The following is a 13145-nucleotide window of genomic DNA, read 5'->3' as shown; positions in this document are numbered from 1 at the left end:
CAACAAAGACACCAGAAGGTGCACATGAAAACACAGCCTTGTTTCCTTCAGGACTTCATCCTTTCTGTTGCAAATAGATCAAAGCCTTTCTCCCTTCTGTGAAGGCTCTAGAGGCCTCTGCATGCACACCCTTCCCCCTAGCACACTGCCAACTTAGCACTTGTCACAAGTAGGGCAGCAGTGTGGGCAAAGCACATGCACTCTTCACTTTTGTGCTATTCTCAGCCTGGATGTCCATGCTGAGCATACCTGGATGTTTCCCATGACCCCTGTGGACTCCATCCTGCTGGCCACATTGACTGTATTACCCCAGATATCATAGTGTGGTTTCCGGGCTCCAATGACCCCAGCTAGAACCCCTCCTTTGTTCATGCCTGAGATAGAGACATCAAGTTCAGCATGGTCATGCATCAACCTCTGAAATTACCAACTTCTCTTTTGCAGATTATTACCTGACCCCTACCAAAAAGTTTATCATGTAACACCCATACTTGTCATTAAAATTTGTCTCTCTAAGGTAATAGAAGGCAAAAACCAGGCCTCATTTAACTGGTCTTCCCCAAGTCTTTTGTAGATATCACTGTGTCCAGTATGCTAATTTATTTACTCAGGACTGGCAATCTGTCACTCCCCTTGTCCTGAAAGCTCCTGCAATGTCACCTATAAGTAGTGAGACCCCCCACATCATCAAGGGGTAGCAGGTGACAGCAACTCCTTTCAAAGGGCAGGCTGGTCTGAGGAACAACCCTCTCAGTAGACACATGTGGGAAGTTAGACAATAGCTCTCCTTGCTAGCTAAATTCAGAAAGGCTAAGCTATCACTGTTCATAGTACGGATCAATCTAGCATGATCATTTCATTCACATTTTCTGCTGGACTGTCTAGAAGGTACTGAAGGACCTTCAGGACCCCTCCCGGTCTGTGAGTATATGACTCATCCCATGCTATCTAAGTCTCTCTGATCTGGCCACATGGCTCTTACCTATTCGCAACATGAAGTTGTTGAATGACTGGTTGTTGATGTTTGTAAGTGTATCCTTCATGGCTAGTGCAAAATCTGCTAGGTCGGCCAGGTGCTGCCAGCGCTCCTTGTCTGATTTCTCCTCCTGTGTAGAGCAGTAGTGAGAGTGTTAAGTGCCACCCGGGTCATAACTATGGCAGCCTGCTTGTCTGTTTCTTAACTGGAGCAACTATATCTACTTGATACCACCTGCCTTTCTTCCTCCCAAAAAGGAGTCTGCAATCTCTTCAATTCTGATGTGTGACTGCCACAGAGGTCACATGGCTATGTAGGGCAAAGACTGGGCAATGGCCATGGCTCTGGGACAGAGACCCTGCCCCGCTTGGCTGCTTCCTGTCTACCATGTGCCAGATCACAGGTGAGGGTCATGTCACCACTGAGCTTATCTCCGGAGTGCGCTGCCATCAGTGTTCAGGGTTCTCGGTGACATTATAAGCACAGGAGGGTAATGAGCCTCCCTACAGCTGCTGCTTTAACCTCATCCAGAAAGTGGATAGGCAGTGATACGGGACTGCTGTAAAGGAAAAACTGGATAAAAATGTATTAAAAACAGCTCTTAGTACCAGAGCCCCATAGTTCACTTCCTGGCCTTCTGGAAACAGCAGGCTCTACACGTTTGCATTAGCTAAAGAAAAGGCTGATAGCAGTCAGTCAGTTCCTAAGACATCCCTATTTAGGTTTTCATTGTTCCAGAATTGCTCCCAGTTTTTACGAAAGTATAGAACTTGAAGGAGTTATGGTCACCTTAAACCAGTACTGTGGAACACAGAAGAAAGTTGTGTGTTCTGCTGTTCTCTGTGCAATAGATTTTCTCAGTAGACCTGTCACATCCACAGTGGTTGTGCTGCTAGTGGTGTGTGGGAGCTCTTTTCACAGTGGGACTCAGCAACTTCTCATTCCCACCCACTGGGGTGGGCTGCCTGTCTCTTCCAGCAGAGCTACATCTCTAGCGACTGAGTTACTTAACAGCTTTACTTACCTTGCTGGAGCTGGTGAAGCCATTGGTGTTGACATCTGGGGTGACTCCTGAAGCTGCCATGTAGGTGCTGCCAATAGTTTTGATCTTGGTGATGACTCGGAATTTCGGATTATCCAGGAGCTGAGGCCAGGATTGAGGGCAGAATTAATGGCATCAAGCATCAAGGGAGATAGATGAACCAGCTAAATAGATCTGCCTGTTTGCAAGGACAAGGCATCCAAGAGATAGTTGCCTAGAGCAGCCTCTCTCACAATCTTGGCAAACATCCTGACCTCCTGTATTTCAGTTTCCCCCCAACCTTGACAACTGAGATGAGTGGTTGAGCACATATGGAAAAGCATCTCTCCTTATATGCAAGCTACCCCATGAATATTTACTGGGCTTGAGGGGAGGAGGAAGGGGGGGTGGGGTGGAGGGGAGGCACATCATGGTAGTGCTTGGGCAGTGCTTACCCTCAGGAACTTGAAGGGAATTTCCAAGGGCTCAACCTCACCCCACAAACCCAGCAATTCTGAGGGGCTCATCTGGGAAATGTGGCCAATCTAGCATTACTTTTGCTTCTCTCTTTTGTGAGGACCTCCATCTATGGCAGGTGGGGACAGAAGGATACTCACAGAGTCAAAATCAGAGATAATCTCATTGAGGAAGCGCAGACACTCAATCCCACCATTATTGATGCTCTCCTCAGTGTAGAAGTCAGCAAAGTTGGGCAGGGAGGCGAACATGACTCCAATTTCATCATAAGACTGGCTGTACAGCTCCTAAAAAGGAAAGGGTCCAACCTTTTGAGAGATAGTTGCCTGATGAGATGGCATAGTAGAAAAATCAATCTATCTTCCCCACATGCAATGTATGCACTCAACTTTTTAAAAAAAATTTTGTTCATTTTTTATTTGAGAGTGACAGGGAATGAGAGAGAGAGAGAATGGGTGCACCAGGGCTTCCAGCCACTGCAAACGAACTCCAGATGCGTGCGCCCCCTTGTGCATCTGGCTAACGTGGGTCCTGGGGAATCGAGCCTTGAACCAGGGTCCTTAGGCTTCACAGGCAAGCGTTTAACCGCTAAGCCATCTCTCCAGCCCTGCACTCAGCTTTTTGCACTCAACTTTGGGTAAGTAGAAAACAGCTTGTTCCCACCTTGCATAAATGAAAAATAGCTTTTCCTATTCCTAGATTCTTGAACAGCCCAGCTATGAAGAGGGTTCAGTAGAGCTGCACCCTGGTCATGCTGACACCGAGGGGGCTCTAGCCAGCCTTATCTGAACCTCAGGTGCAGCCTACATGCGCAGTGTCTACAGCAGTGCCTTGAGAAATCTCTCGCTAATATTGTTGCTGATTAGGTCCATCCTTGCTTAGACCCCCAACTTCAGTTATGAGGAGGTCACGGTCTTCCCTAGAAGGAATACGAGATGAAGACAACAGGCTCCATGGCTTCAAGCACCATCTCTCACTTCATCTCTCTTCTTGGACCCCAGGAAATGGCGTGCAACATGCTCAGGCAACATGTTGGTGACCAAAGCCTCATTCCAGCGTCGCATTTCATAGACACGTTCTTTCTGGTCATGGACCTCTATCTTCCACAGGAACAGTGTCCGTGCCAATTTTTCCACCTACAGATATAGGCATAAGGCAAAGTGTACTGGCTAAAGCTGGTTGTTCCATGCAAAGATGAACAGGAATTTGAGTGGTGGGGTTCATCTTGGGAAAGAAGAGTGATAGACAAATAAATAGTAAATAGAACACAAACCACAGAAGCCCACCTAATCAGAATGCAGCCTGCCACCCATGACTTCCCTGAGGGTTCCCAGTCCCTGAGGTTATAGCTGAGATCCCAAGGGGCATATGTGTAGGCTTCTCCTGAGGCCTAACTTTATTTTTATTTTTTAAGTATTTATTTATTTTATTTAATTTATTTTATTTAATTTTTAATTTTCCCCTTTGAAATTCCATTCTCCATCATATTACCTCCCCATCTCAATCATTGTACTTACATATATACAATAACAACCTATTAAGTACCCTCCTCCCTTCCTTTCTCTTCCCTTTATATCTCCTTTTTAACTTACTGGCCTCTGCTACTAAGTATTTTCCTTCTCACACAGAAGCCCAATCATCTGTAGCTAGGATCCACATATGAGGGAGAACATGTGGCGCTTGGCTTTCTGGGCCTGGGTTACTGAGGCCTAACTTTAATTGCAGGTTTGGGGAAGGGGCAGAGTGGGTCTCCCAGTCCAGGGTGGAGGCCTCATTTCTAGCCGCTCCATTTGGTGAAGTGGCTTGGAAAGGTGGCACTTTTCCTGGCAAACCACTGGGTGGGGGGGGGGGGTCACATGAGCTAACAAAGTCCTTGTATAGAGACATTTCTTTCTCCCTTTGGTTAAGAAAAACCTGCACAATTCCCTTCCTTTCCCTCCGTCTGTGGTCATGGTGCAGTGACTGTCATGCCAGGGGTGAAGAGAGCCCAACCTAGGAATACCCACTGGACCGAGCCACCATGCTTCCTTTAATCTGGGGGAGGTCAGCAGAGGGACTTCTGTATTACTGAGAAAGAAGTCAGAGCACACTTCTGCAGGGTCAGTGCTGGGTAAAGGAACTTGCCTTTCTTGGAAGCCTGGGGTTTTGAGTCCCAGGCAACTTTGTTGGGAGGCCCTGGTGGGTTTGAGCATAGGTGGAGAGGAGAAGAGGATGTGTGGCACTCACGTGGCGGGCAAAGTAATAAAAGCTCAGCATTATGACGAACATCATCGCTGTCATGGAGTACTTGGAGGGCACCAGGGGGAGCCTGCTGAGCATACAAGAATGCAACTCAGAGAGTGCACCTGCTACCTTCTAGAATGGTTTTGATTCTTGTCAGTGGGTTGTGCTGTTCCCTGTCACCCTAGGTCTCAAGAAGCTCTTCCCCCCACCCACAAACCCTTTTGGGCCCTCTCACATCAAGTCCAGACACTCCCTAAGACAGTGGGGCTTTCTTAGGCCATTGGACACTGAACAGCCAGGCAGCCCCAGCCCCTCCTGGGTATACAGGGTGCTCACGTTCATAAATAATTACTGCAGCATCTAATCATAGAAATAGCTACTGCCATGTAGGATTTTGGGGCAGGAAATTAACAGCAATGGAAACAAGGTACAAACACTGGCTTTTTCTAACTTCATCTATATTTTTGTGTGAGGTTAGTTAAATCATTGTGTAGAATTGTGGAAGTGACAACTTATATACCTATTTACCACTGATGGCATTTGGTTTTTATTGTCTTTCTTTCTCTTTTTTTGGTAGTGCTGAGGATTAAACACAGGTCTTCACGAATGCTAGGCAAGCTCTCTTACCACTGAGCTCTATCTCTACTCTGTCCATTTTTTTTTTGTGTGTGTGTATTATGAACAATGGACCTTCTTGTACCTATGTTGGGGCATATATATGTCCAGGAACTAGTTAAATATATGTATGTGTAGGAATAGAATTTCTGGATCATAGTTATATTTTCAACTTGACTAAAATTCAAATGGTTTCCTAAAGCAACTATACAAATTTATACTACCACCAGGAGTATTTGAGTTACCGCTGAACTTAATATCAAACTTCAAAATTTTTTGGGCTGGAGAGATGGCTTAGTGGTTAAAGCACCTGCCCGCAAAGCTAAAAGGCTTAGGTTCAATTCTCCAACACCTATGTAATGCCAGATGCACAAGGTGGACACATACATCTGGAGCTCATTTGCAATGGGTAAAGGCCCTGGCATGTCTATTCTATCTGCCCTCCTCTCAATAAATCAATTTTAAAAATCTGAAAGATTTTTGCCAAATTGGTTAAGTGTGTAATGATATTTTGTTATGCTTTTAATTCCCATTTCCTTGATTATTTGAGTGTCTTTCATTTGGTAATATCCATTTAGACTCATTTGTGAAGGGCCTATTCAAGTCTTTTACTCATCCTCCATTAGTAATGTTATTTTTTAAAAATATTTGTATATTTGTAGGGGATGATTGTGTGTGTGTGTGAGAGAGAGAGAGGGAGAAGGAGAATATGGGTATGTCAGAGCCTCATGGCACTGCAAACAGACTCCAGATGCATGTATCACTTTGAGCATCTGGCTTTACATGGGCACTGGGAAATTGATCTCAGGCCATTAGGCTCTGCAAGCATCCGCCTTTAACTACTATTCCAGCTCCAGTAATGCCTTTTAAAAAAAGCTTACTGCTTTAATTCCAGCATACGGGAGGCAGAGGTAGGAGGATCACCATGAGCTCGAGGCCACCCTGAGACTCCAGAGTGAATTCCAGGTCAGCCTGGGATAGAGTGAGACCCTACCTCGAAAAACAAAAACAAAAAAAAAAAAAAAAAAAAAAAACCAAAAACAAAACAAAAAAAAAAAAAGCTTACTGGCTAGGTGCCGTGGTGCATGCCTTTAATTGTAGCAGTCGGAAGGCAGAGGTAGGAGGATTGCTGTGAGTTCAAGGCCACCCTGAGACTACATAGTGAATTCTAGGTCAGCCTGGGCTACAGCGAGACCCTACCTTAAAAAACAATAAAGCCCTGCCTCACTGAATCATGAATTTTTAAACCTTCAGAGTTAGAAGGTACCTTAGAAGACTTCTAGTTCAATGGCCTCTTCAAGAGATAGACTCAGGAAAACTGGTCTGTCTCTGATCCAAGGAATTACTGGCTGCCATATACGGGTACCCAAGATTTAATTCCAGCACAGTGTTCTTTCCTTATTTTCCGCCACCTGCCTGTTCTGTCAGCCAGTCAGATGTAGCTGTCATCCCCTTGGCAATCTCTCAGCTGCACTAAGCCTCCTCAGCTACCCTCACCCACACTGTTTTTCTCACCAAGCTTCACTCACTGTCTTCAGTGCAATAATGCCCAGGTCCTGCTGGACTAGTCACTTGGCTTCTGCTGAGCCCTCCTAGAGAAACACATGTGCTTTCTAAGGCATTGCCAGAGATCATGTGTGTTTGGAAAGGAGAGGTCCTGCAGTGTTGCTCTGCTACATTTTCTGTCTCTAAAAGAAGGGCTGTACATGCAAATGCAGGGTAACGTAGTGGTTCTTACCTGACAGTGCCATTGAGCCCAAGGGTGGAAAATACCTGCATTTTCTCTAAGGCCACCATCGATAAGCTGTGGAATAAATGATAGCACACTCAGGCCATATCTGCCTCAGCCAAACACTGAGCTGCCCCAAATCTTTCCTCTCTGAAATGGAAAGGGCCTATCCCAGCCAGTGATGTCTGTGAGTAGGCACAAGCCTTGTTTCCCATTTATTCCTTTGATGAACTGAGGCAAAAAGCCACCTCAGTGTAGGCTCATGGCTTTGAAATGGGGATTGGATGGGAGGAAGGAAACTGCAGATTCCTGGTCAGGCTTCATCTTACGCTTGTTCCTGAAAGCGTTTGTGGTCATATTCATCGAAGACCGCGCACCAGGCATACAGGTTGATGGTGGCCACTGTGCCTGTGACGAGCAGCATGAGTGTCAGCTTCACCATGTGGCTGACCTGCACCAGCATGATGGTGGCGATGAGGGACAACACAGCTACATAATTGTAATACTTGGGGTTCTCCAAGCAGCCGCCTTCCAGCTCCGTCCCGGCTGTCCCGTTGTTGTAGGGTCCCGTGTAGTACTGGAGACAGCTCAGCTGGAGGCCAGGATGGGCAGGAGGGAGCAGGGTGGGAAGAACAGCGGCAGTGTTATCAGAGGAAGTGATGACAGCAGTGAGATTCAGAAACACCAAGAGCTGGGAAGTACCAGGAGTAATCCTACAAGTTAGCGACTGCTGCCGAGAACAGCGCTTCACCCTCGTCTTATCTGAGGTGCAGAAAAATGCACCATTTTGTGTGTATGGCAGGAGTAGTATGTATAGACACACACACGCCATGACACGGGACAAACTCAGGCTATCATCCTTGCCATCTTCCTTTGAGACAGGTCACTATTGTTTCCTGTTGCACTGTGAGCGCCAGACTAGCTGGCCATGAGCTTCAGGACTCTCCTGACTGCCTCCTACTGCCATGGGCACCTTGGAATTACAGGTGTGTGCACCACTTGTATCTGGTTTTCTGTAGGCCAAACTGGTCATCAGAGAAGTGCTTTTAATTGCCAAGCCATCTCCCCAGCCCCTCATTAAGTATATTTAGGGCTGCCCCCATTGCATGGAGAAGCTCTCAGAGACTGGCCTTGCCCAAAATGGTACAATGAGCAAGTGGTACACTTCTGGTACAGCATGCTCTTCACACCACACTCCAGCTGCAGCAGTAGTGCAGCCAGTTGACCTCCACCTTAATCTTGCTGTGGTGGTAGTCAGTCTGTCCGAATGACCACTGGGAGTATGTTCAGGGGTCCAGTGCTGGCATGGCATAGTCAACAGGAAATATATCCATAAACCAAACTTTTGTGTGTGGTGGGCCTGCAGCTCATTTGGCTTTGGGCAAGGTCTCGCTGTGTAATGCCTGCATGTGCAGGACTCATGTGTCCCTAGGTTTTCACCCTTAAAAATGACAGCAACTGCAGATATTCTGCAGAGTACCCATGACCCTATTCAACAGTGGTCCCCAAATCTAGGTGCCAGACTCAGCCTCAGATGTATTCTGACACAAGGGTGAGGGGACTTCATCCTGCAGGGTGGCCATCATGCAACCATGAGCATGGTTTGTGCTGGCACTCCTAACTCTTCGTGTGGGTAGGCATCTAGTCTACTGGTTGCAACCTAGGAGCTTGTTCATTTCTACTACTGCCGAGTTAAGTCTCCAGGCTAACTTTGCTTTTGTGCTTAGATTATTAAAGAAAACATAGCAGGTAGTACACCAACACACTTGAGAAAGGGACTGAAGAGAGTGCATATAGTACTACCTAATACAAAACCCCTAACAACTTACAAAGCACAGCTCCAAACACTCCACCTCCTGTCCCTTTTCCCAGGAGTGTCTGGCTGTCCTCTCGTAGGACCTTAGCTTCTCTATGAACTGAGAAGAACAGAGAATAAGAAGATAATCTTTCTCCCCCAAGCCATCTGAGCTCTGTGAAGCTGTGTTCCTGTACCTGGGAAGGTAAACAAGAGAGTTCCTTGGAGGAACAGATTCACTTCCTCGACTCTGGTGGATATCTAACACCACCTACACTGCAAGAAACAGTCCATGAATACCCATAAGTATTGTGCCCCTTAAGCGTTGACATATGGAGGAAGACAACTCAGGTTTTGGATTGAGAACTACTTCAATTCTTGATTTTGCTGCTGACCAGCTGTGTGTCCTAAAACAAGTGAACAATGTTTTCTGAGCCTGAGTTCCTTCATATGAAACCACAGACACTGATGCCATAGACTAGTCCCAAACAAGGAACACTGGACTCGGGGAGAAGGGGGAGCTATGAAAAGCCAAGCCAGTCTTAGAGGGTTCCTTGGACACCCACAGGAAGATGCCCTCCGCTTGGCTGGGATTAGTCCACACTCAACTACAAGGTGCTTGTCTCTTCTCCCCTGGGGTCAGTCTGCCCCTTCCACAAGGAAGCAGGAGCTCACTCACCATGTCCACAACATTGGCCATGACCAGAATGAAGATGGCTAACATGGCCCAGGTGTTCCTGGCCCAGCGGGTGCGGTCGATCCAAGTGGAGAAAGCTACAAGCTTCTTAGGAAAAGCCTAGAAAGAATTGGATTTCACGGGCATGAGCCTCTGAGTACCTCTGGCCTGCAAGCGTGCCTGCTGGCGACCCTGGCTGCTCCCATGCTCAAGTGAGGCCAAGCTCAGGAGTGAGCACAGGTCCTCAAGGTGCTGACACAACCCCAGGCCTCCAGGTCACAGCTCCTAGCAGAGCAGACATGGTGACCATCCAAAAGGTATGTGTGGCAACAACTGGCAGTGCCTGCCTCCTATCTCACAGAAGCAAGGGCAGGGCAGGAAACAACATTCAGGGCTAGCCATCTACCTAGCCACCTCCCTCTTCCTTTCCTGAGTCAGTATACCTAAACCCTCCAAGTGGCCTGAAAAATAACCTGTAGGATTTGCCTAAAATTTTGATAATTCTGATCAAAAACTTCCTGGCATCCAACTGCCTATAGGAGAAAAGTCTTAATCCCTTTAATTTGGCCTCTCTGACCTTCCCACCCAGGTTCCCCTGTGCAGACTGCCTTATTCATGCTTGCTATAGCAACACAGCCCACCACATCCCACAGGGGCCCAGCTGCCACAGAATGGATGGATGATAAATGACTGAACAGCCCTCACAGAAGTCTGGCAGGATTTGACAAGAAGCCTAAGCTCCATCATTTTCACAAAGTGCTACTCTTCCAGAAGCTTCTGAGCTCAGCTGAAGAGTACCTCTTACCCGGGGAAAGATGGCAGCCAGCGAGCAGATGGTCAGGATCAGAAGTAGAACCTCTCCAACCACAAAGGTCACGTAGTTTGTCATCAGCCTATGGCAGAGAGAAGATGACTGGGAAGGGATCCAGGGAAAGAATGAGAGTGAGTGGCGGGCTTGAAGAGATCAGGGAGAGGCATGGCATGAACCTGTGACTGGGGAAGCTCCATGCAACACCAGGAAATTGTTGCAGAATAAGATGAGGCACTGGCCAGAGGAATACTAACACAGTGCACTGGGAATGGACCATCTCCCACCAGCCATAACTGCTGTCCACTGGGACATTTTCCAGTAGGAAAAGTCCCAAGTGCCCTGGAAATAATCCAACAAAAGCTTGGGAAGGGACACCAGGCAAACAGATTAGTAGGTAAAGTGCTTGTTGTGCATGTGTAAGGACCTAAATTTGGATCCTTTACCCATGTAAAGTGCTAGACATGACAACACACGCTGTTTACCCCAGTGTTGGGATTCCTGGCTCACAGACTAGCTAGTCTACCTGAACCATAAACTCTAGGTTCAGCAAGAGATCGTCTCAAAGAACAAGGTGGGAGCAATTAGACACCCGACATCAACCTCTGGCCTCCATACATTCCTGCACTCACATGCACCTGCACATGTGTGTGCCTACACATGCACACCACACACAAGAAGAAAACCCATGGGAAGGGATTCTTATGAATGAATGTCTGCCACATAGCTGTGAAGGTAACAGTATAGGAGAGAATATGGAAATCATCCTTTGACTGCACAGAGCTTCAGTAGACAAGTTCCTTTCACGTCATTTTATCCCACTCAGTCCAGGAGATGGCCTTCTCCAAATCCTCTTGCGCTCATTCCTGTTTCATGCCTCCACAAAGAAATATTGCCCCAAATCCCAAAAACTTCTGTGTTGTTAATCCACTGTCTAACTCAAGGTTACCTCTTGCCCCTCCTTGGAACATTTCCTCACTAGTTTTCAGGATCTTTCGGTCCCTATCCTTTTGACCCACTTCTTCCACCTACACTGTCCTTTAGTGATCTCAGCCAGTCTCATGCTCCCAATACACCCTGCATGTGGGTAACTCTCAGGTCTTCACTGTCATCCTCAGCATCTCCTGAGCCCTAGATTATACTCAGTTGCCCCATGGACTATGCAATGTAGACATCCCAAACTCCCAATCTTTGCTACTCCAATGCTCCTCTTCTGTTGTTCTCTTAGTTAATGCAACTCTATCTTGCAGTTGTTCAATTCAAAAACATTGGAGATGTTCTTAACTCACTCTGCTCTTTCACACCCCACCACGGATCTGTCAAAGAATCCTACTAGCTCTGTCTCCAAAACTTCAGCCCAACCCAAGCCACTCCTGAGCTCCTTAGGTTGCCTGAATCACTACCATTGTCTTATCTGGTCCTAGTTTCCACTCTTACAACTAAACTCTGTTCTCTGCTCAGCCAGGGGGATGCCTCTCAAGTATGTGCCCAACAGGTCCATCCTTTACTTGCACTCTTGTAGAGGCCTCTGCTTTTAAGAGCAGGTGCTGCACCCTTCCATGATCTAAGGTCCTTACTCTCTCCCACCTCCTGCACTCGTGCAGCACCTCATTCTAAGAGCACTGGCCCCTCACTGTGCCTTAAGAAACTTGGTCCACTGTTGCCTCAGCACTTCTGCCTCAGACAGGTGCCCAGACAGCATAAAGCTTACTCTTCCCAGAGCTCTGCTGAAGTACCAGCTCGTAAGGTCTGCTTTGGCCATCCTACAAAAATATGCAAATCAAACTCCCCAACTGCACTGCCCTCTTCCATCCTTGCTTTACTTAACCACTACCTGCACACATTCTTTAGTTATTTCACTGTTCATGCCTGCCTCCCCCATGAGAATGTAAGCTTCATGGAGGCGGGGATTTTTACTTATTTTGTTCACTGATATATCCTCAGGCACAACACAGCATAAGTATTGGTAAAATGAATGTCACTGATCTCAACAATCTTAAGGGTCAGACAGAGTACCACCATCAACTGATAGATGAGCAAACTAGTGTTCCAGGGAACCTGCCACAGTCCTAGGTCTAGAATTCAAGTTGGTGTGGCTCAGTCCCAATGCTCTTGACAGCCCTCAAAAGTAATGTGAGCACAGCGCCACATACCCTGCTCTCTAACGGGGACTGCTGACTGGCACCCTGAGGCTGGGAGAGTGACAATCATCCTTCAGGTAGGACTTCCACAGCTGAACACCTGGCCACGGCCCAGAGGACATGCTATTGACATCAGTCTGTGTGTGTCCACAGACTAAAATCTAGCTTTATTTCATAAGTTATTTTTATTTATTTATTTGAGAGCGACACAGAGAGAAAGAGGGTCAGCCTCCAGCCACTGCAAACGAACTCCAGACGTGTACGCCCCCTTGTGCATCTGGCTAATGTGGGTCCTGGGGTATCAAGCCTCAAACCGGGGTCCTCAGGCTTTATAGGCAAGCGCTTAACCATTAAGCCATCTCTCCAGCCCAAAATCTAGCTTTATTAAGATGAGCTATAAAGAGGAAGCCAGCTTGGCCTTGGCCACTATAGTTGAGACAGTATCCCTAGAACTTGTCTCTAGGACCCATCCATCTACTTTTCCATCCTCATGGATGCTTTTGTTCCCCTGTCACCCAGCACCTCATCAGCATTGCTTCAGAACCTGGGTGGGGGTGGGGAATGAGAGATGCATGGAGCAGAAACAAGGCCAAAGTACAGGCCTCTCACACCACCACTGTGGTCTAGGGAGCCCCTCACCCTCCACCCTCTCCTGGCCTGTCAGCCCAACTGCTACTGTCCTCA

The 13145-nt window shown here is 47.2% G+C and overlaps 1 protein-coding gene across 4 annotated transcripts in view; it reads right to left on the bottom strand.

Moving 5' to 3' along the window:
- The window catches only part of Adcy3 (adenylate cyclase 3), a 118549-nt gene that overhangs the window by 1295 nt on the left and 104109 nt on the right, over positions 1–13145 (bottom strand). For 3 of the 4 annotated variants that reach the window (XM_004663748.2, XM_045148676.1, XM_045148677.1), the window contains 10 exons: positions 10318–10405; positions 9516–9632; positions 7371–7633; positions 7051–7116; positions 4701–4785; positions 3452–3610; positions 2615–2761; positions 2001–2120; positions 983–1106; positions 250–374 (listed from right to left, as the gene is read on the bottom strand). In XM_004663748.2, coding sequence (XP_004663805.1) covers positions 250–374; positions 983–1106; positions 2001–2120; positions 2615–2761; positions 3452–3610; positions 4701–4785; positions 7051–7116; positions 7371–7633; positions 9516–9632; positions 10318–10405 — 1294 coding nt within the window. The remainder of the gene's footprint in view (positions 1–249; positions 375–982; positions 1107–2000; positions 2121–2614; positions 2762–3451; positions 3611–4700; positions 4786–7050; positions 7117–7370; positions 7634–9515; positions 9633–10317; positions 10406–13145) is intronic. The other variant, XM_004663749.2, reaches the window with a different exon arrangement.

Source organism: Jaculus jaculus, chromosome 5 (genome assembly GCF_020740685.1).
Source record: "Jaculus jaculus isolate mJacJac1 chromosome 5, mJacJac1.mat.Y.cur, whole genome shotgun sequence".
Lineage (NCBI taxonomy): Eukaryota > Metazoa > Chordata > Mammalia > Rodentia > Dipodidae > Jaculus > Jaculus jaculus.
This window is presented reverse-complemented; position numbering and strand designations above follow the sequence as displayed.